The sequence below is a fragment of the Pantherophis guttatus genome, chromosome 1, assembly GCF_059756535.1.
Source record: "Pantherophis guttatus breed Tessera chromosome 1, ASM5975653v1, whole genome shotgun sequence".
Lineage (NCBI taxonomy): Eukaryota > Metazoa > Chordata > Lepidosauria > Squamata > Colubridae > Pantherophis > Pantherophis guttatus.
Genome location: NC_142063.1, coordinates 280,180,898 through 280,202,662, shown reverse-complemented (window position 1 = coordinate 280,202,662; position 21,765 = coordinate 280,180,898). Strand labels below are relative to the sequence as shown.

The window sequence follows — 21,765 nt, the reverse complement described above, 5'->3', positions numbered from 1 at the left end:
TTCTCAGATGCAGAATGCTCCAATCTCCATCAACAAAGTTGCTAATAATTATTTCAAGAACAGTGCCCTCGAGATTATTCTGTAATTTCAAGGAGATAAAGGCACAAGTGAGGCACAAGCTATAAGCAGTAATGGTGGGGTAGGTATTGCTATACTATTCTATAAAGGCATATGTTATTTCCAGATATGGATTACAACTCCCGCCTCTGTCAATAAGAATGGATATCAGTCCCCAATGAAAACTCAACACAATGGAGGAGATGGCCTAGCTCTATAGAAAAGCACTTCACAATACAACATTTAGTTAAAAGTTCCACTTCATTCAGATTAACATGATTAACATACAGTACAGGAAAAAAGATGCCAAATGTAGCAATAGCATTTCAATTCCTAACTGTACAAATAATTATCCCTTGAACATTTGTAACTTAATCTGAATCAAATACCCTCTTTCCGCCAAAATAAGACATCCCCTGATAATAAGCTCAACTGGGCTTTTGAGTGCATGGCAATAAAGCCAAGCACTTATTTCAGGGTTCAAAAAAATATATGACAGGGTCTTATTTTTGGGAAAACACGGTACTTGTTTTTTTTTAAGGATGACATATAGTGCACATTCATAAATAAATAAGTAGTGTGCAAAATGGATAAACAATTCCTTATGTATTTATTTATCCCTTACCCAAGAATATGTACCTCAGAAACAGGGGTGGGTTCTAAATTTTTTTACTACCGGTTCTGTGAGCGTGGCTTATTTTGTTGGCATGGTTTGATGGTCATGTGACAAACAATTCTTTAGGCTTTAGCGGAGGTACTGGTCTACCAGGCTTTTAACTGCTTGCAGAGCCGTACCGGTCTACCCATTTGTTCTTGGAGCATACCGGTCTACCCATTTGTTTTTGGAGCGTTCCGGTCTACCTATTTGTTTTTGGAGCGCACCTGTCTACCACCACACTGCCTTTTACCACTGATCAGCTGTAGGGCGGCCCTTTGAAGCGCCGCAGCAAGAGTTTAAACAGTTTTTTGCCGCTCTACTACCACCGAAAGCATCGGAAACCGATTTCAGGTACCTTGGCCTCAATTGCCAATCTACCACCACCGAGCAATCCACAAGGAGCGGATTGGTTCTAGCTGATCAGTTGGGAGGCTTCTTGGCTTCTCAATTTAAAGCAAAGGTGTCTTGTTTTTTTTTTCTTCTTCTTTGTCAAGTGAACTCTGATTTTTTCCTTCTAGCTGATCAGCTGGGACTCGGGAGGCAGCGAATAGATTGGGGGCAGGGCCAGGCAGAGGGGGTATTTACCGGTTCTCTGAACTATTCAAAATTTCCACTACCGGTTCGCAAAAAACGGGGAGAACCGGTAGCAACCCACCACTGCTCAGAAACAACTTTACTCAAGAACTGATTTATATCTTGTGTTTAGGCACAAGACTAATAATTTGCAATCCATAATGTATTAAAATTATTCAGTTAATTTAGTTAATAAAAATGGGAACTTTTTAAAAAGCTGATATTGCACATCTATTGTGATTACAACTACTGTGGTACACAAATTTCTTTCTCATTCTTTTCAATTAGGAATCACCAATTCTTTTTGTAGTATGTACGAGGAAGAAGCCCATACATACATACATACCACCAGTGGTGGGCTGCTGCCAGTTCGGACTGGTTCAGGCGAAACGGTAGTTCTGATGATCAGCTGGCCCCACCCACTCGCTCCTGCCCTATCTGTCCTATATTTCCTTCTTTGTGGCTCAGCTGATTCGCGCGGCACAGCTGATTTTCACACCTCTGCTGTTCTACTTACCAGGGCTGCCTTAGAAGGTAAGCAGCTGAGCTTCAAATTGCTGTATTTTGAACGCTGCGCACAAGCACGTTAGATGCACGCTCATGCGAAGCCCGTGTGCGTGCACACTTACAGAATCGGTTGTTAAACCGGTTGCAGCCCACCACTGTATACCACAGAGAGAGAGAGAGAGACAGACACACACACACACACACAATTATACACTCATTATACATTGATACACATCATATATAGATGCTCATTAGTATGAGCATATAATGTCTCTACTATAGATTGGCTGTAATCAGCATCTGCTTTTGTCCACATATTAAATGTGTTCATTGGGAGTAAGAGAAGGAAGGAAAGAGATTAAAGATCACTGACAGTCAAAGTCTAGACCAATTAAAATGCTGTCTTACTATGGGAAGCAGCATTATTTTGAGCACTTACAAATAATAAAGAAGTCTCAATACTTTCTAATAGTTTCATAAGGAAAATTACAGACTTTCTTTACCTATTTCTTTCAGTGACATGTTCAAGCTTCTTTGCTAATTGACAACATTCTTCTTTTAATTTTGATAGAAGAGCATTCTGGGAACTCAGTAACGATTCCAGTTCATTTACTAGAAACAATAATCATATATATATACAAATATAGATAAGAATTTTTTGAATATCAGGATTTAGATATTACAGAAAGAATTTTAGATGCATTTTAAAATTTTACTCTGACTACTATGCACAAATTACATTTTGAAAAAGTTAACCATAGCAAAGAAAAACTAAAGTATTAGGACAAATAAATAGTCACATTTCTTGATATGAATTGTAAGCTTTTCTCTTTTTTTTCTTCAAATACTAAATCAATTTTATAGAAGTTTTCTAAACAAAGAATAATACACCTCAATGCTTCTCACTAAAAACAAGAGCTGACACTTTCTCTTTACAAGGAAATACACAATTGCCCTATGACAAATTCTACAGAATGCTATTTCCTATCTAACCTAATGCTATTTCCTATCTAACCCTAACCCTAACCCTAACCCTAACTCTAACCCTAACCCTATCATCTCCATTTTTAAACTAAGTTTCTTCAACTTTAGTACCTAACAAATCATCCTGAAATTGTTGGCTTGGTCCCAAAGATTAAGATATTGGGAGCTAAAATGAATTACAAAAATGCTTTAGATTCTGATGCCCAAACTACTATTTAAAAGGGAGGAAAAATACAAGGAAAACATTGCCTCAATACATGTTGCTTTTCCCCCAAACTGCAGTCTGAAAAACTAATAAAATTATCCCATCATCCACCATTTATCAATGAATTAGCATTACATTTTGGGTAATGAAAAATGAAAACATTTATTCATGGAAAATACTTTCACATGGAAACCACCAAACATGATCATGCATTCTTTGTAATTATGCTAAACATAATGATATTTACAGATAATACTCTAAAAACAATTTAACAATGCCATAACGGATAAATATTTACATGTTTTGGCCATGGTTTATTATTATGAGTTATTGTATTTTCAATAGGAGGTTGTTTTTTGATCCTTCTAGATACCAAACACATTTCCCTGCTGTATTTCCCTCTTCAAAACACCTGAGGGCAGGACAAGAAGCAATAGATGGAAACTAATCAAGGAAAGAAGCAACCTAGAACTAAGGAGAAAGTTCCTAACAGTTAGAAATAGTTGTGAATTCTCCAACACTGAAAGTTTTTAAGAAGAGATTGTACTACCATTTGTCTGAAATGGTATAGGGTTTCCTGCCTGAGCAGGGGGTTGGACTAGAAGACCTCTAAAGTCTCTTCCAACTCAGTTATTCTATTCTATTCTATTCCATTCCATTCCATTCCATTCCATTTTCTTATACTGTAATAAGGTCCTTCGCCAATATATGCTGCATTGCCCTTATCTATTTTAGTCTGGGTGTAAAGAATGAGGCATTGGGAAAATATTTCTACTATAATCAAAATCATTTTTGCATGGAGGCTGGAGTTATCTCATGAGTTAATCTGCAAATTGAAAATACCAGAGAAAATAGAGAATTGTGATATTTGAGATAGTGGAAATCATATAAATACAAGTAATTAAATAGGCACCACTTCGGTGCGAAAATAACAGGATTCTCCATGCCTCAGCATATAATCATGGTAGCTATGTGGCCACAGAAGTGTCTTCAGACAATGTAAGCTCCCTCTGCTAAGAAATGGAAATAAGCACTGCCCTCTAGAGTTGGACATGACTGGACAGGGAAAAACTTTTACCTTTACTCTAACCACTACACCAAACTGGCTCCTATCAAATTAGTAGTTCAGAAATGTATTGCCTCCATGGCAAGTGAAGGATTATCACCCCAAATTATTTCAGGTAGGGCATTTTTTTTATTATGATCTCTTCAGGGCAGTAAGATGACTATTTAATTAGGAGAATATAGTTTATTATTCATAAACATTAATTCTGAATGTAATTTATGGTTGTAGAGAAGTCCATATTTTTAAAGAAATGGGAGAGGCTATTGCCTCTGAATATTTTCTCTATGCTGATAAACCTGCTGGTTTTCCAGGAAGCCTGTTGGTTTTCCAGGAAGCCTGCTGGTTTTCCAGGAAGTTCAGAGGAATGAAAATAGGGATGCCAACCACAGCAATGGTGGAGGAAATTCAGAATAAATCAGTAGAAGGTAGAGACCATTTTAAAGAATGTACTTCAGCTTCAATGGCAAAGAAGATGTTGTAATTTGCTACTGCTACTACATCTACACTGATTTTTCTAGTGCAGCTATTCCAAATCACTGGATGAAAGATCTACCACATTAAGAATAGAAGAAAGATGATACAACAAAATTTCCTATGTAAAAATCTCTTACATTCATCCTAATTAAGATTAGAAGATTCTAATGATGTACTTTCTATGCTTACATGTTCATGGATACACTTCAGTTTAAACCCAGTGAAGATATGACAAGATTCCTCATAATAAGAAGCCAATCTTTGGCAGAAGTGCTTGAGAGAGTGATAGATGGATTCTGGAACTGTAATGCAACCTGTTTTAAATGGAGCAACACTTCCCTAAAGAATCAGGTTTGCAGTCTGTGAGTGCATCTGGATTCACCAAGAAGCAGATGCCCAAGAAGATGTAAATAGGAGCATCTTTGCCCACCTTAAGCTAGTGTGCCAACTGCATCTGCTCTTGACAAGGTCAGTGCATCCATGATAATACCTACCAAGACAGGACTACTGATTGGCTAGCTCCAATATATACATTATTTACCAATAAGCAATGTCCAAAGTGTATATTACATAAAAGGTGGAAAGAAAAAAAACCAGTCTATTTAATGAAAACATAACAAAAGAAACTTAAAAACATATTGAAAATAGTGGGAACAGGATGCTTAATGTATGGGGAAATAAGATTTAGATAGGATGTAAAGAATGTATGAATGCTTAATGAATGAAGAAATATACTGAGGTGACTTGGTCATGTAGAAAGAATAAAGAAGGACTGAATTGCAAATAGGTGAGAAGGAAGGAAAAGAAAGTCATATTTTGATACGGTTGATGAATTCCTGTAAGAGAAAAGTTAAAAAGAAAAAAACACAAGGCATTGTATGAGCTGGTATATGGGCCTGGTGGAAGCAATGGCAGGTTAGCAAAGATAGGGATGGTGTAATCTAATTTTACCTAAACTTCCTCTCCTTTTTTTCTTACATGTCTTTTAATTTCTTCAGCTTACTATTTCTTACTCCTTTTAGGTGCTCTGCCCAACATTGGTACTACAAAACATAGCATGATGGATTACATATACACACCCCCCCACATGATTTTCATCTGGTTTAGTTGCCCACAATGGTTTTTTTGAAACCTATATAGCAAAATTATAAAATATGAACAGTGTATAGGAAAAACCTGAAATACTTGAATCTGTCACTTGATATCTCACTCACAATTAATACCCACCAATGTACAGTACTAAAACAGTGCAGCAAGTTGTGGAATATTTATATATTAACAAGGGGGAAATATCATAAATATAGCTAGTCTATACCATTCATAAAAGTTTTATCCCCTTTTTTAAAATGAAAATACCAATCCCATAATTTGTCAGATATTTTCAAACTATGCAAACAATCCTGCCATATTCCATCTGACTGATAGAAATTTTCAATTAATTCAAGAATTAAGATCACTGGAAAGGATAGGAACTGCAGGAAAAATATGATTAGGAATTTATCTGAAAAAGTAACATTATAATTATTAACAAAGTAACAGATAGAACTCCATGCAATTTAATATAATTACTATTCAGATTAGTTTTTTCTGTGTTTTTTTCCTATGTCTTTTACTTCTCCATTGTTGTAGTTTTTTCTTTTAAAAAAATCACTTGACATGAAGTACCATTCTCAAATGTAAGCAGATTAATGAAGATTTTACAGATATGAGTGAAAAGACTAAATGACAACTGGTTCTGCATATCTGTGCCAAGTCACAGCTGCTTATACACAGAAGTGTTGTATAGAATGTAGAAAGATGCCACAAATAGTCCCTTTCCCCTTAATACACTTATGTGGAATGAAATCATAAAGCAAATACTTATGTTCATTTATAGAAAAAATTGGCCTGCTAGGATTTGTGTCACTACTGTAGAATTCAAACAGAACACAGTTTCAAATTAAGATGGCTGTCAATTAAATGCTATCCTGGCTATTTAAGAAGAATGACCAGCAAAAGATGGTAACTAAACAAGCTAACTTTTGCTTTTGGTTTTTGCTCTGAGAAAACGCCCAAGCAGCATTTTGAAAGATGGGCAGCCATACAAATCATTCAAATAAATATATAAAGTAAGTAATCATTCACAATTATTCATGAGCTGGGACATGACAATCACATATAAAATTCTGAACTTTGGTTGATTCAGTTAATTCAAGGTATTGCTAGTGAATCTGTTATAGGCTACTTTGACCAAGAGCAAGCAGGTTATAAAAGAGCCTTGGTAGTACAGTGGTCTAAAGCACCCTGTTATTAAGAACAGCTGCCTGCAATTACTGCAGGTTCGAATCTCGCCAAGGCTCAAGGTTGACTCAGCCTTCCATCCTTTCTAAGGTAGGTGAAATGAGGACCCAGTTTGTGGGGGCAATAAGCTGACTTTGTATAAATATACAAAAGAACGAAGGCTATTGCTTAGCGCATTGTAAGCCATCCTGAGCCTCCGGAGAAGGGCGGCATGTAAATTAAAATAATAATAAAAAAATGTAATATTAATTATAAGAAAAACTAGATTTGCCAGATCAGGACATTTCCTTAAGCAGTATAAAAGAATGTATGTGCATTTATTTAAAAATTAATCCTATTCTTCTTTTTAAAAAATAATTTACAAGAAGTAGATTAAATAGATATTAGAATAAAGATAACAACATAAAACACAAAACCATAAAACTTTGCTTCCTTAAAAAGGGGAGAGGAATAACCCCATTGTATCAGTAAGCAATAAAAATAAATAAAACTAAAACAGGACTTATTCTACCTCAAAGATTTTAAATCAGACTCATCTAAGTTGGTGTTTAAATACATTCTGCCTTGGTGGCATATGAGTCAATCAAAAGGCAGTAATGACCTTAACAGCAATAATAAAATTGCTTTCATTCTCATACCAGATTTTGAGAAGTAGAATTAAGATGCCAAGCATGGACAGGGGAAAAAAAAGGAACAGTAGCAATCTACTATCAGAGAAACAGGGTCATCCATTATGCACTGGTGTATGCCACATACTGTAAAAGTGTTAGTCTAAGGTGGCCAAAAATCAGAAGGAGTCTTGTATCACCTTTTCAGACTAACACATATTTATTAAAAGGTATAAGCTTTTATGAATTAAAGCTCAGCTCCAGATTTCTCCTGATTTGGGGCCACAAACTAAAGAATACTTCCAACTGAAAACATAACTAGTAGGTGCACAGACCCAGAAACTATTCTCTGCCATTCTAACCTGTCTTCAGGTAGAGGCACAGACCAGCATACTTTATTCAACATACAAATCACCGCACTTCTATTGCTACAGAACTGCGAGAAATCAAAAACAAGTAACACATTGAGGGGGAAATAGTGAAATATATCTTTGCATAATAAAAGGTACCTCTAGCCTTCTTTCAAAGATAGAAGTGTCTGAAAAAGCAAAGGCTTGTAAAAAAGAAATAAAGCCTTACAAATTCACCTAACTCTGAAAAAAAAAACCTATAAAATTTAACAAATATTTTAGCATCTTCAATTTTGCGGATCATGGGCATGATCAGATTTAATTTAACATGTTGCAATTAATTTCCTAAAGTTCTACAATCCATTTACTTGTTATAGAGTTGCTTCACAACTCATGAATTAAAAAGTATGCAGATTGTATTCAGACACAGAAGCAAGCCCACACCGTATAAGATTTAACACGAACAGTCGCCTTTGGAATTCAGCATATTTAATGATAATAGTTCTAGTTTGTTGGAAAAGTGGTATAGGCATTTTAATCAAAACAAATCTTTAGGTGAGTTAACCTCATTTCACAGAAGCCACTGTGCATGCACACTTGTGAAGGTGAATTACATTATAAACACAATGTGAAATCTGACTTGAATCCACATTTTGCTAACTTGCATATTTAGGCCACGAGTAATTCCTCATAATTACTGTCAATTTTGGGGAAATTTGTAAAATATTTAGAAAAAGTAAAATCATGATTGAATTTTATTTTCCTTTCCCTTTCACAAATGTCAATTTATAACTAGTTAGATTACATACACAGATTTAGGAAGATTGGAGATATATGATTCACGGCTTACTACCGCAAGGGTTATTTCATAATTGCACATTTAAATTCATTACAATTTTGGTTTCAGAGGTTGAGTTCTGAAAATGCACGCTTTGGGAGTATTTTCTGCAATTCTGTATATGGAAATTTGTTATGTATTTGCTGTTAAACACATAGTACATTTTGATGTAAACCTTAAAAAGCAGTGTTAAAAGACTACACAAATATTGTCAGAATTTCCATGAAACAATTTCACCTTCACACTATAAAGGTAAAGAAAGATAAGTTAGCTGAACTAAAATACTGTATTGAAAGACATCAGATTTCAGTGATATTATCAGCTGTTGCCAAAATCCCATACTTATCAATTTAAACTTTGTACTGCAAATTCTTGTAGCTACAGAAGATTAAAGTTATATCTAAATTTGAGTAGAACAGAATACACAAATTCCAAAAATGTGTGAAGCAACGAAGATTAAATAAAGGAACATATTAATTTGGAGCCAGTGAATTACATCCAGCTGCGACAGTGAATTAAGTACCAATTAATGGCTAAAGCTTTTCTCCTGTTTGGATTCTGAAGCAAACTCATTAAGCTTTTAGAGTAGCTATAATGTGTGTACTGTGGGAACTGTTCAGTACTATTCAGGAGACTTTAACTGTAAGCTCAGAGCATTTCCTGCAGAGCTTCTGATGCTATTTTCTTTATATAACATGTGTGCCTGAAAATCCAGCCAAAAATAAACCCTTTGTTTTTCTACTTTGTTGTGGTCCCTCTCAGCTTTACGTTTCTTGAACACAGGTAAATAAACTCATAATCCAGATGGTGCAACAGATGTGAGAGCAGCACTCTGAAATCAACAGACAGTGGGCAATACTTTCCATTTTCTCTTTTAAACGCTAACTAATATGTAATTCGGAATCTCCGGTGTAGTTAGCATCTGCTCCCTTCGGCCAGCCAAAGGTTACAGGTGTTCCTGATGTCATTTCACAGTAAGGCATGGGCCGGGCTTGTGAGTGAGTGCCCAGGCTCTAATCTTTCCCGACCACCTACCAGTTTTATCATGCTGGGCCTCCATTTGCCGCATCTTCTGTGTCAGATCCTGCTCTCTCTGCTGAGCCTGAAGGACTCGAGTCTTTGCCTCATTGCTAAAGCTATGCTGAATGTTGTCTTTTTCTAATCTAGAAAAAAAAAAGATGGGAGGCTCGGTAAGCTCAGAAAGTACACAAGTTTAAAAAAAGCAAGCCCACACCATTTAAGATCTATTATATATTTATATGCAGAAGGCACGTAGGGCAGGAATAATACAAAATAGCAGATCCCTGGGATGAGGATACTAAGTAATTATATTCATTTCTTTGTAAGTAGTTTTCGATCCAAAATTGTGAATAATACAACTGCAAATTAAAAGTTAAAATAATTTTAAGAACAGTAATAGAAAAAGCAATTGTACAAAATGTTTTAAACATACATGATACATATATAACATACATAAACGCAAAACAAATTTAAAAACAGCTATATTATTAATAGCTTGTTCTGGAGAAACAAGACAAGAATAAACTACACATATATATTTAAGAAATGTGCCTTTATTCTGGTTCTCTATTAATAATATTCTGCTCAGGTCCCATACTATTGTATACAGCCACAATGCATTTATTTATTTATTTATTTATTTATTTATTTATTTATTTATTTATTTATTTATTTATTTATTTATTTATTTATTCATTCATTCATTCATTCATTCATTCATTCATTCATTCATTCATTCATTTATTCTTTCATTTCCCATCTCATTTTAACGTGATTCTGGCCAGCTTACAGCAATTTTCTTACCTGACATCATTTATAATAAGTATTCATTCTAGATGTGTGTATTACAGCAACACATTTAACAACTTCTAGATACATTCTAAATTAAGTTGAACAAATACATTATCACTATTTATGATGCAGAATTTAATGTAATAAAAAGTGTGTTAATTTATGAGATATCAAGTTCTTTTTATTTGTTGGGCCTAGCTCTTCTAAAATCCTCAATCTCAAGTACTGGCACTATGATTAATATCTGGATGACTTTTGATAAAAATCATGCTTCAGAGATACTTTCTTCCATCCTTTAAGGGATTTTCTTATCACTAGAACAGATAATTCTGTTAAAATTCCTTTGATAACTGGAATAGCTGGCCTGATGCTTTCCCCAATGAACAAAATCAAGGGACATCCCTGATTTTCAAGAGTGCTGGAGATAAAAAAAATGAACAGAATAACCAATTGTGGAACTTTTAATTTTGAAAAAAAGGATCTAGTTTGGTCAAATTTGGGTAGTCCATTTGAAAACACAGAATCTGGCTATAAGGAAGATAATTTTATATAACACCATTGCACAATATGGAGCCAACTATCAAAAATTTCAGGTGATCAATATGATCAAAGGTATATTATCTGCTAGCCCACACAATGCTAAAGTGGCCAAATCCTATTGCCTGCTAAGTCAACTTCCTTCAAATGCACTCATTTCCATGGTAGTAGCTACATATAAAAGTAGCCAAGATCAAATCACTGGCTTTGTATCATTATTTCGAAATACAGGTTTAATGTAAAATAATAAAGTATGACATGAACAGTGAACCCCTTTTAATTGGGTTTCACACCTGAATGTGAGACTGAAACAATATTGATTATGCTTCTGGATGACTTCTGGAAGGACAAGAACGGAGGTCATGCAACAGTATCATTGATCATGGTATCCTTCTGGACTGGCTTTGGGGGTTGGGCAGCCCAGTTCTATGCTGGTTCTCCTCCTTCCTCTAATGTTGGTTCCAGCTGGCATTGATTGAGAGTGAGGTGTCCTAGTCATGGCTCTTGTTTTATGAAGTTCCACAGGGTTCAGTACTATCTCTGCTCCTGCTTAATGTGTACATTAAGCTACTAGGTGACATCCATCATCATCCATCACACTGGAATGAGCTATCATCAGCACATTACAATATCCAGATTTACATCTCTACCCCTGGCACACTAAGCAATGCTGTTGACATCCTGCCTTGGTATCTGGAAGCTGTTAAGGTTTGGATGGGGAAAAAGAGGCTTCAGGTCAATCTTGACAAGATGAAGTGGCTCTGGGCTTGGGATCTTCTGGTTCTAGGGATTTGTGATCTCTTCCTCTCCCCAAGCAGACCTTGCATGCAATCTAGGGTCCTCCTACGATTTCTGTGTGAAAAGTAGGTGGCAGACATAACAAGGAAAGTGATAGCATATGGAAATCACCTGGGGAGACAGGAGAAAAAGCCTCAGACTAGACATGATCAGACAAACACAATCTCAATCCACTGAAGGAATGGGGACATGGCAAACATCTCAGAATGGATCTTCCTTAGTTTCTTCGATTGTAAAGGTGTGTGTGTGTGTGTGAGAAATGTACTTTCAGATTTGCAAGATTCTATGAATGTAGCCTTCAATAATGAAACAGTATTTCTGGCTGCACTTCCTGTTTGGACTGTCTAACAAACTAACCAGGAAGCTTTCACACAGTTTTGTGTTGCATGCCAGTTGCAGGCTTGCCTGGTTTGGGAGGCTTTGTTTTCAATTATTTGTGCCCTGGTTGTGATTGTGACTAACTCATCATGCCACGGCGACCTCGCCACAGGACAACTCACCATGGTGAATTTGCCATGGGAAAAACTCGCTGCGGGAGAAGAATTACACCAATTTTGAAACAATGGTGGAATAGAATAATTAAAGAAAGGATGCAAAAGGAGGGACAAAACGAAATGTTTATGACAAAAATCAAAACAATTAAAAAAATTATTTTAAATAATTAAATTGAATTGTTGAATTATTCTGCATGAGTTGTCTTGCAGCCAGCTGGCCTTGGTGAGTTGTCTCGCTGGGAATTGGCCATGGCGAGTTGGTTGCAGAAAGTTGTCCCATTCTGATTCTGCAATGGGGCCCCTCGCCATTCCCCACAATACTAGTTAACATTTACTGTATATGTAAAACAAATACATACTTAATTCAGCATCCCGGCCCTCAATCTCTCAGTGGTTTTGGTATACTGTATTTTTCGGAGTATAAAACGCACTTTTTCCCTTCCTAAAAGTGGGTGGAAATGTCTGTGCGTCTTATACAGCAAATGTTGCCAAAGCCCCGCCCACCTACCGGCCCCCACCCTTCAGCCGTTTTTGGCCTCCACACTGCTGCTGCCAATCCCACTGCCTGGAACTAGCCAAAAATGCAACACATGGAGGCCAAAAACGCAGAGCGGGTGATGGGCTGTGGCGATCCCTGCAGCCTGGAATAGCTGATTGGCGGTATTCCGGGAGATCCAACTCCAATCAGCTGCTCGTGCTGAATCAGGCTGTGATAACGTGCTGAAGCTGACCAGGCTGTTTGCTGTTTGCTGCAAGGATGCTAGCCAGATGAATATGATGGATGCTGGTAGCAGAAGCAGAATTTTTTTTTCTTGTTTTCCTCCCCAAAAACTAATGTGTGTCTTATACTCTATATCCAAAAAATATGGTAGTTGGTCATTATATTGCTCTGGAGCAATTTTGGAGATTGAGAATATAGGAGATGTTGAGATGGTTCTTCTTGGGGCAATTCCAGTCAGTGTTGGTAAATGAAGTTCTAGCCCTAGGACTCTGCTTTATAGAGTTCCTGAAAACTCTACTTTTCTCTCCACTCCTATATAACACCTACATGAAGCTGCTGGATGAGATCAACTATTTGAAAGGTTAAATATCATGAATATGGCTTTATATCTCTACCACAAGTTAACTGGGTTATGCTATCAAATTCTTTCCCAGTATCTAGAATTTGTGAAGGTTCGGCTGAGAAAAAGCAGGCTTTGTCTAAACCCAAGCAAGAATATGCTCTGATTTTAGGGATTCATTTCTGGAAACTTTCCCTTTACAGCTTTCAATAGGGTAATATCTCTCCAGACAAGTGCACTATTAAGGGCTGTCACAAGAATTGTGGCTGATGCCATAGCAGATGAAAAGTTAAATGGTTTAGGATTTTGAGTATGTTGTGGTTTTGGCTGTTCAGTTTTATACTGTCTAATGGTGTGTTCACTGTTAATCTTGCTTTGACTTCAAACCTATGTTAGTTGCCCAGAATCACATTTTTGAATTAGGTAGACATATATGAGAGTTCATCCAACAATCTTTTGCAATACTAACATACGGTCAACTGTTGGAAAGGAATGATGCCACTGTACAAAAAAAAAGTCAGTTATGTTGGATAAAGGTCACAAAAAATAAGTGCAGGGCCTCAAAGTGGAGCAAGCTATGGATGAGTAGCAGACTGCCATGTAGCTATTTATAAATACTTATGTTAGGTGGCCTTCTATTCTGCTTGTTATCAAAATGCTTGATAACATTAAATATAAATGTTAGAATTAACCTTCTATCAGGAAGAAACTCTGTCTAAAGTCCTGAGGCATTCTGTTTGTTCTTACTATATGAAATCGTTCCTGAATTTTAATTTATTAAATAATACATTTAATCAACTCAAAAGTTGTGAGTTTGAAATAGGAATGTGGCTTTCTAAACAACCTAGAATAAGAAAACTACAAACATATTTTATCAAAACTTAACATGATTAAATATATTTTTAATTCCTTCTGCCTAAGACAGAGACCCAGGAGCTCCAATAAACTTTTTACATGTCTTGATTTTTTTTGATAAAAATATATTAGATTTAATTTAGAATAAGGTTATAAATAAGAAAAAACCAAAGACATGCAATTATGATGGTTTTTGAACAATATCATGCTTTTTTATAAAAAAAATATTTTCCATTACTACAAAAAAATATTTTGCATAACGTTTTGACAGAATTATATGTCTAAATTTGGATTATAAATATATAATTAAAGTATGGCATTTCTACTAATATAGGACTATAAATTATAAGAAAAAAAGAAAAAGGAAGCTTGGATAAATCAGATATAATTTATATAAGGACCAACCACAAAATTTATCTAGATATTGAAATGTTGAGCTTCATTTCCTTTTACACAGAAAGGCTCCCAGCGAAAAGTTAAAGATGTATTGCTTGCAATTATGCTCTAACTGTAGCAAAAAATGTCCAAATTGTAATATTTGGGTTTCAATCTTATGTTGTATTAAACACAGTGTATGTGCATTTTAGACTTCATGGCACACAATCAATTAAAAATATTCTATAGGATTATGCTACAATGATCTATATATTATATATTTTTTTTAAATTAAGCATTTAGGATTAGATAAAAAATATGTCCTATAACAAGATTCTAGGGAACAGTTAAGAGGGCCTGAGTGTCTTAAGATTCAACAGAAACTGGTTTTGAAACTTCCTGAATTTCCAAACAATAATGTGCTACTCAAAAACCCCACAGAAGAATTCTGGATTAGCACCTGTACCTTAAATATAAATTAATAAACCAGATGCTTCTCAAATGCTCTTCCTACGAACATGTTAACAGTTTTTAAAATCTGTGTTATTTTTATTTTGTTTTAACAGATACTTAAGAGCAAACACAAGAAAAGAAGAAAAATATTGGAGTGAAGAAAGAAAAAAAAAGATTTATGACCTTATAAAACGGAATAAGAATTTTCAAAGTAATATTAGATTAATAGTGAATATATATGGGATCTACTTTCAGGTTAGCAGTATAAAACCATGGTTCAAATCAAATCAATCAGCACAAGCAGTCAATATAATAAGAATCACCAACCAGAACAATTAATAACATTATATAATCTTACAAAGACTGTGATAATTAAAACAAATCAGGCAAACTCTTGAATTTTAAAGCCTTACATACTTTTATGTTCTTAGCTATTCTCAAATGACATAAAGCACATTGTAGCACAGCCTACCACGCCTCATTTTTTTTTTTTTTGCTCTGAGTAACAATTAGACGATGAATAAGATTCTGTATGTTTTAAAACATGCTTTTCAGGGAAATGGATTTCTTTCACATTTTGTCAGAATGTGACATTTCTTTGCAAGCAAAGCAAAACTAAGAGACTACTCTGCAGCTAATATCGAAACCTTTTCTTATTATCGTCTTGATTTGGCTTGCCTGAACCACAACATTTTTCTAATCATAACTTTTGTGTGTTAACATTACCAAAAATTGACAGACAAAGCACTATTCTTGTCAATTTAAAAAGTGTTTGAAACACTTTATGTTATTTAGAGCAATGGATGAATGGATTTTAATAGCAACTTTCCAACTACACTCACAATTACTGTCATTACGCTAAGTGCTTGATGTCCCACTGTGCAGTTTTGCTTACTGCTTTTTTACCTTCTTCCATGCACACTTTTAGCCACTGACTGTACAGCCTTTCAGTGTTTTCTGCCTTTTCCTTTAAATAAACTGGCTCTGGCTCCCTCCATCTGGTTCCCCTTCCGTCAGCAACCCTGCACCTGTTCACACCTCCTCTCCTGTTGGATTCCACTGAACATTTCCTCCTCTGCCAGGGCTATTCTGGCACTCACAACCTTTCTGTCATTCAATCCATCTGTCAGAAGTGAACTTTGTTTACTGCAAGCTTCTGCTTTCTTCTTCAAGATGCAAAGCCCCTCAAGGTCATTGTCAAAAGAACTGTCGGCAGAAATTTAATCCTTAGTAAGAGACAAAGCTGGACAGTTATGCATTATAATTCCCCCCCCCCAATAATGTTGAAGACAATAGCGGAAGAGAAATATAATCTAAAAAAATCCTCAAAGATCAAATTCCTCTTCTTTCTGTAAAATCTTGTATTGTGAGCATTATATATTTAGCGAGTTTAGCTAAACAAAAGGGAAATGTGACAAACTATGTAGAAGAGAAAATGCAATTTCAGAGAAGGCTAAGATATATAGTAGACTAAGGAAAAATAAGGACAAAATTATTAATCAATTTTTAAAAAGAGAACAAAGCAATATTCATTAACCAAATGCTGATTTTAATGTTACCTTTAAGCTGCAATATTTAAACTGTCATTCATCTATGACTAAGTATCACATTTTGAAAAAGTAAGGTAAAAATCAATTCACCACTGAGAAAGTTTATAAATGTTACACAGTTTGTGTGATTATCCATATTGCTATTCAAGTTAATAGAAAGAGCAGAGCAGCTACTTTTGAGACATTTCATACTGTCAGCAGGATCTATTATGCAGGCTTAGTCAAGCATGCATCTGCTTTTCAAAAATTTGTTCCAACAGCCGCATACTATTGAATTATTAACTAATTTCTTTTTTAAAAAATTCAAATAAGAAACATTTTCAAAATGTTTTCTTGAATAATAACCAAATTTCAAGGTATTTTTCTTCACCTGCTAGAAATGTGTGTTGAAAGAAAAGAATAATTATTTTACTAGTTAACATTTAAAATGGTTATGGAACACAAAATATTGCTTCAGAGTTTTTAAAGTAGAAACTTGTCATTTTCCAAATCTTAAATCAATGACTTAGATATTACTTGCTTAAATAATAAACGTTAAACACATAATTAAATTCCAACTTTAATATATTGGAAATGAGAAACAAGCTCTTGCCTTTGTAATCATGTGTTTTTTTAGATTTTCATTAGTCAAGTAGTCATTTAAAGGAATTAAGATATTCATGATCTTCTCAAAAGGTCTACTATTACTTATATCGGATAGATGCTTTTAGTTCTTAAATGATGTGCTATGCTGAGAACATGAACAAGAGATAAGATATAATGATACGGACAGGATATAATGAGAACAAGAAATCATACCAGCTGCACTTTTACAAAACGTACACAGATTGCAGGAATGAGAAGGCAATAGTGGGACAGTTGATGTGGCAATCAGGCTGCCATGGAAAAATGCAACAATTGAGCAGGAAAGAAGTCAGCTCCCTGTCATAATTGAAAAGACAAGAGACAGAAGAGAACTAGCAGATGGGAAAGAAAGAAAGAATCATTTGGGGGTTTTTTTTCCTGCTTGTAATTGTTACTTGCCAGGACAAGACATAGTAAAACAATAATGTTTTTCATACATCATAATTCCATAAGATTGATTTTAATGTTTAAAAAGAAATGTTAGGCTTAAGATAATTTTGCAAGTTACTACTTTATAATAGAAATGAATAGGAATTTACTTACAAGCTCCAAAATGCGGGTTCTTCCAATCTAGTAATTTATCCTTTGTGAGGGAAAAAAAACATCCCAAGGATGACTTCACTTAAAAAAATTTTTTCCTTTTGTCACTGCAGTAGTTCCATTGTTTTTGTGCAGAGTATTTGGCATATTAAATATGTATTAACTAATTATATGTATATTTCCACCTTATTTTATAAAGGTAAATTTTAAGTTGGATATCATAAAATATCAGCACGAAGCATTCAAATATAAAATGTTATTTTTTTTTGTTCTGTCAACAAAGACCTAATACACATTCTGTTTTGTTATTTTCTAACTAAATAGCATGAATAAGCTTATCCAGATTCAAAACCCCAAAAGGAGGTAACCAAATATTTATTGTAACAGGTACAGAACAGCAATGTGCGTGTATTCAGGAATGTTGGTTTTGCTTAACAGACCAATGTCAGTATAAACATTGCAAATGAAAGGCTCTCTCTATATATATAATCAGATGTATTTATTAATCATTCTTTCGGGGGGGGGGGAATCTAAACTTGATTATCAAGCTATGTAATCTTCCATCATCTTTAAGGGGAAAAAACCCCTGAAAAATATAGCAACATGTTCACAATTTACTTAGCTGTTATACGTACATATTTCATTTTCACTTAATACTTCATTAATGGCTTTGGAAATATTGCATTGTCAAACAATATATTTTTAAAAGGACAATAAGTGTCTAATACATTAGATGATAAGAAATCAGCCAACTGACAGATTTTAAAATGCACTGTATTAATTATTACTGCAAGCACTGCCAGAAAACAAGAGATCTGATTTATTCCAAATCATTTGATAGCTGTCATCATAAAGGAGCGGATATGGGCTAAATAATGGCAGGTAAAATGTTTTTCTTTTTATAATAATGGAAAGTATTTCATTTATATATGTAGAATTAAATCAGCTACTTCAGAAAGAAGCAGTAACTAAGGGAGTAGACTAGCTTTCCCACAATTCTTATGAATAGGCTTTGAAAACAGCAAACGTTTATTCTACATCTTGTTGAAAATTACCTTATGTACGACCTTCTTTATAGTACTGGATATAGTTGTGGATGTGTTAGTGAATACATAATACACATAGCTCAGGAGAAAGAAAAAATGCTTCCAAAAATCAATTAAGGAGAACAAATAACAACTTTACATCCACTGCAATGATTCGATAATATGCCGCTACATCAAATAAGAGTATTTTTTCTCGACAGTCCTAAATTAGATGTATCACAGTAATGGATATATAAATAGTATATGTTCGTCTTATACTTCCTATTTCAAACCCCTGTAATATTTGTCCCCCCTCCCAGCCAAAATTAAGTCTGTCCATAAAGCTCTGCAAACAGAAAAACACTTAAGTTGAAAAATGGAAGGTGTTTCAATCTTCTTTGTTAAATATCCATCTCTATTATCTGCAATTATGTATTTCTTTTCAAAGAATTTCATCATTCATCTTGCTTACCTAACTATGATAACTATTCTGTGTAACAGGTCCATATTTAAATTCTTTTTTTTTCTCATTCAGTTTTCTTTACAACCTCATTTTTTGCCCAGATATCAATAAGACTGCAACCTGTTTCTAAGGTACAATGGGAAATAAGCTTCTTTAAATTCAATAAAATTTATTTATCAGAAATTATATGGAATGGCCATGTATTACTATCTGGTTTGCATTACCAGCTAATAGTGATATTTAAATATAAGGTCAACATAAAGGGTAGTGCTGAAAAGAAGCAAAATCAATGCCTTATTTTAAAGAGCTTTAAAATATATATTAAGAACTGCATTTATTGTAATGTAAGCCACAATCTTAATACATTTTGAATGTTTAAGTGACACCAAAATACTATTTTGTTTGCTTTCATTGATCACGGATAATGTTTCCAGAAGGGCAATGCAGTATGAATTTTCTTTCCTAGCAGGGATTCTCAAGAATTTACAAAGTCAATTCTTCAGCAGATTTGTCCTTTTTATACATTTCTTGTGTTGCAAATTTCTCAGATAAACTGCCCAGTTAACAAAAGTTTGTGTGCGTTTTTGCAGTAAAAAGGCATTGCAAGGTCTTTATCAGACCAATGGGCACACCACTGTAAACATCATGGAACTCTGCAGCTATCCTGCAGTTTCCCTCTCTGTGGTCAGTCTTCCCAGCTGCCCTATCTGTTACTGTCTGATTAGTTCTGCTAAGGAGCTCCTCCCCTGCCAGCTTTCAGTGCCATCTGTTCTACACAAGATGGCTGCTGCCCAGCAACCTAACACTGCCCTCCTACCTGGCACCCGGCTACCATCCTTACCCCAAAGTGCTAACACAGGTTCTCACTGCTGGCAGAGTCAGGATTTCATTACTACTACTTTGACAAGTGCAGGGTTGTTTGTAATTTCTCTTTTATCCTGATTTTGATTGTACAACCACCTCCCACTGATTCAGTTTGCTTCAGTTTTGTTGCTCACAGATTTTACTCTCCACATTAATCTCCCTCTGGCATGTTACTGCATCTGTTCCCTTTTTTATTATTAATTTTCAAATTCCCACCATTTTTGACAAAAAGGAGGTAATCTACACTCTGCTTCTGCCCATTTCATTTTCTTTAATTTGGAAGATAAGTATGAAAGCATGCCAAAGAAGTTAATTCTCCGTTAACAGTTTATTTTCTGGCATCTCACTGCCTTTGTATATGAAAAACAGATAGGAATAAATGTTGACTAAACCACAAACGATCCTAAATTTAATGAAAAATAAACATATAAAAACAGGAGCTAAAGAATTGATTATGCATGTTATCTTATTTCAGGCTTTTATATTTCTTTTTAATTATAAAATTCCAGGTAATATATTGGAAATTAAACATTAAGTGTACTTTATAAATTTTTCACCCGTTAAATACAAATTTCAATTCATATGAGCAGTTACTAATTATAGTTTGATGTGACTACTCATTTCATATTTTGTAAATTAAAACATTCTAGATCTTTGTATTTTTGCATATATAAATATACACCATTTATATACATACAAATATATATCCCCACAAAGAAAACATTTAATTATACTAACCTCTTTTTTAAAAGAAAATAAAACCTTAGCCTTTATGTATATGTTATAGTAGGTATATCTTTAGAACGGTACAATGTAGTTATTAAGGACTGGTTGCTCTTAATAGAGTAGAAGAGACATGTCTTTTAAAATCAAAAGACTATAATACCTCAATACTTGTCATATATGTTATATAAAAAGATCCTTTTTTCTAGTAAAGAATACTATCAATGTCATACTGAAACATTAAAAAGTATAAACAATTCAACTACGTTCCAAAAAACTATTAGAGTGATAGACTTAATTTATGTATCTTATTTATTATACATGGACTTCAATGAATGCTAATGAAGCTATGGAAAATGTGCTAGGGGCTACAAGAAGTGCTGATAAACAGTAGGTTTTTGAAGCTAAAAAGGTTCTGATAATCATTACATGTCCTTTCAACAATATCTTCCAAAGATATGGTTTCCAAAAGTTATTCTTCTACTGATCAGTTATTGATTACATATCTATCAGTCCCCGTAGTGAAAAATACCAATGCCAAGAAATATTAGTAAAGATATATAGAATAATTTGGCTCTGTAGGGAAAGCATTTTCTAACCCCTTAATAACAGCTGTACCCCACATGAGTTGGAGGGAAGAGGGGCTTTAGAGACTCAGCAACATTTCAGGCTGCTATCCAACAGATTTCCCCATAAGGATGCATTGGAACTTCCTTTTTCTTTGCAGTCCCCGGCTGAATAATGCCCATTTTCAAACTCACTCTTTCTTTTGCCAGCTTCTCCACCCACAGCAAATGTGGGTTTATTCTATTCAGTTTTCAGAGTTAGTCTGCTTAGTGGCAGACAGACAGACAGACAGATGAATGAGCAGACAAGAATTCTGAGCCCTTTACAAATGTTTTGCCCAACTTTCCACTGAGCTTGGAAAGAAAAAAGAAGTAGGTAAAAGATATAGAACACAGTTTCTGTAATGGCAGTGTCCATCAGCAGG

The 21,765-nt window shown here is 34.7% G+C and overlaps 1 protein-coding gene across 6 annotated transcripts in view; it reads right to left on the bottom strand.

Annotated features, from left to right (window-relative positions):
* SDCCAG8 (SHH signaling and ciliogenesis regulator SDCCAG8) overlaps positions 1 to 21,765 on the bottom strand; it is a 112,424-nt gene that overhangs the window by 45,705 nt on the left and 44,954 nt on the right. For 4 of the 6 annotated variants that reach the window (XM_087882988.1, XM_087882989.1, XM_034428252.3 and 1 more), the window contains exons 14-15: positions 9,636 to 9,763; positions 2,299 to 2,407 (exon numbers count right to left, since the gene is read on the bottom strand). In XM_087882988.1, coding sequence (XP_087739114.1) covers positions 2,299 to 2,407; positions 9,636 to 9,763 — 237 coding nt within the window. The remainder of the gene's footprint in view (positions 1 to 2,298; positions 2,408 to 9,635; positions 9,764 to 21,765) is intronic. The other 2 variants (XR_015731463.1, XM_034428255.3) reach the window with 1 other exon arrangement.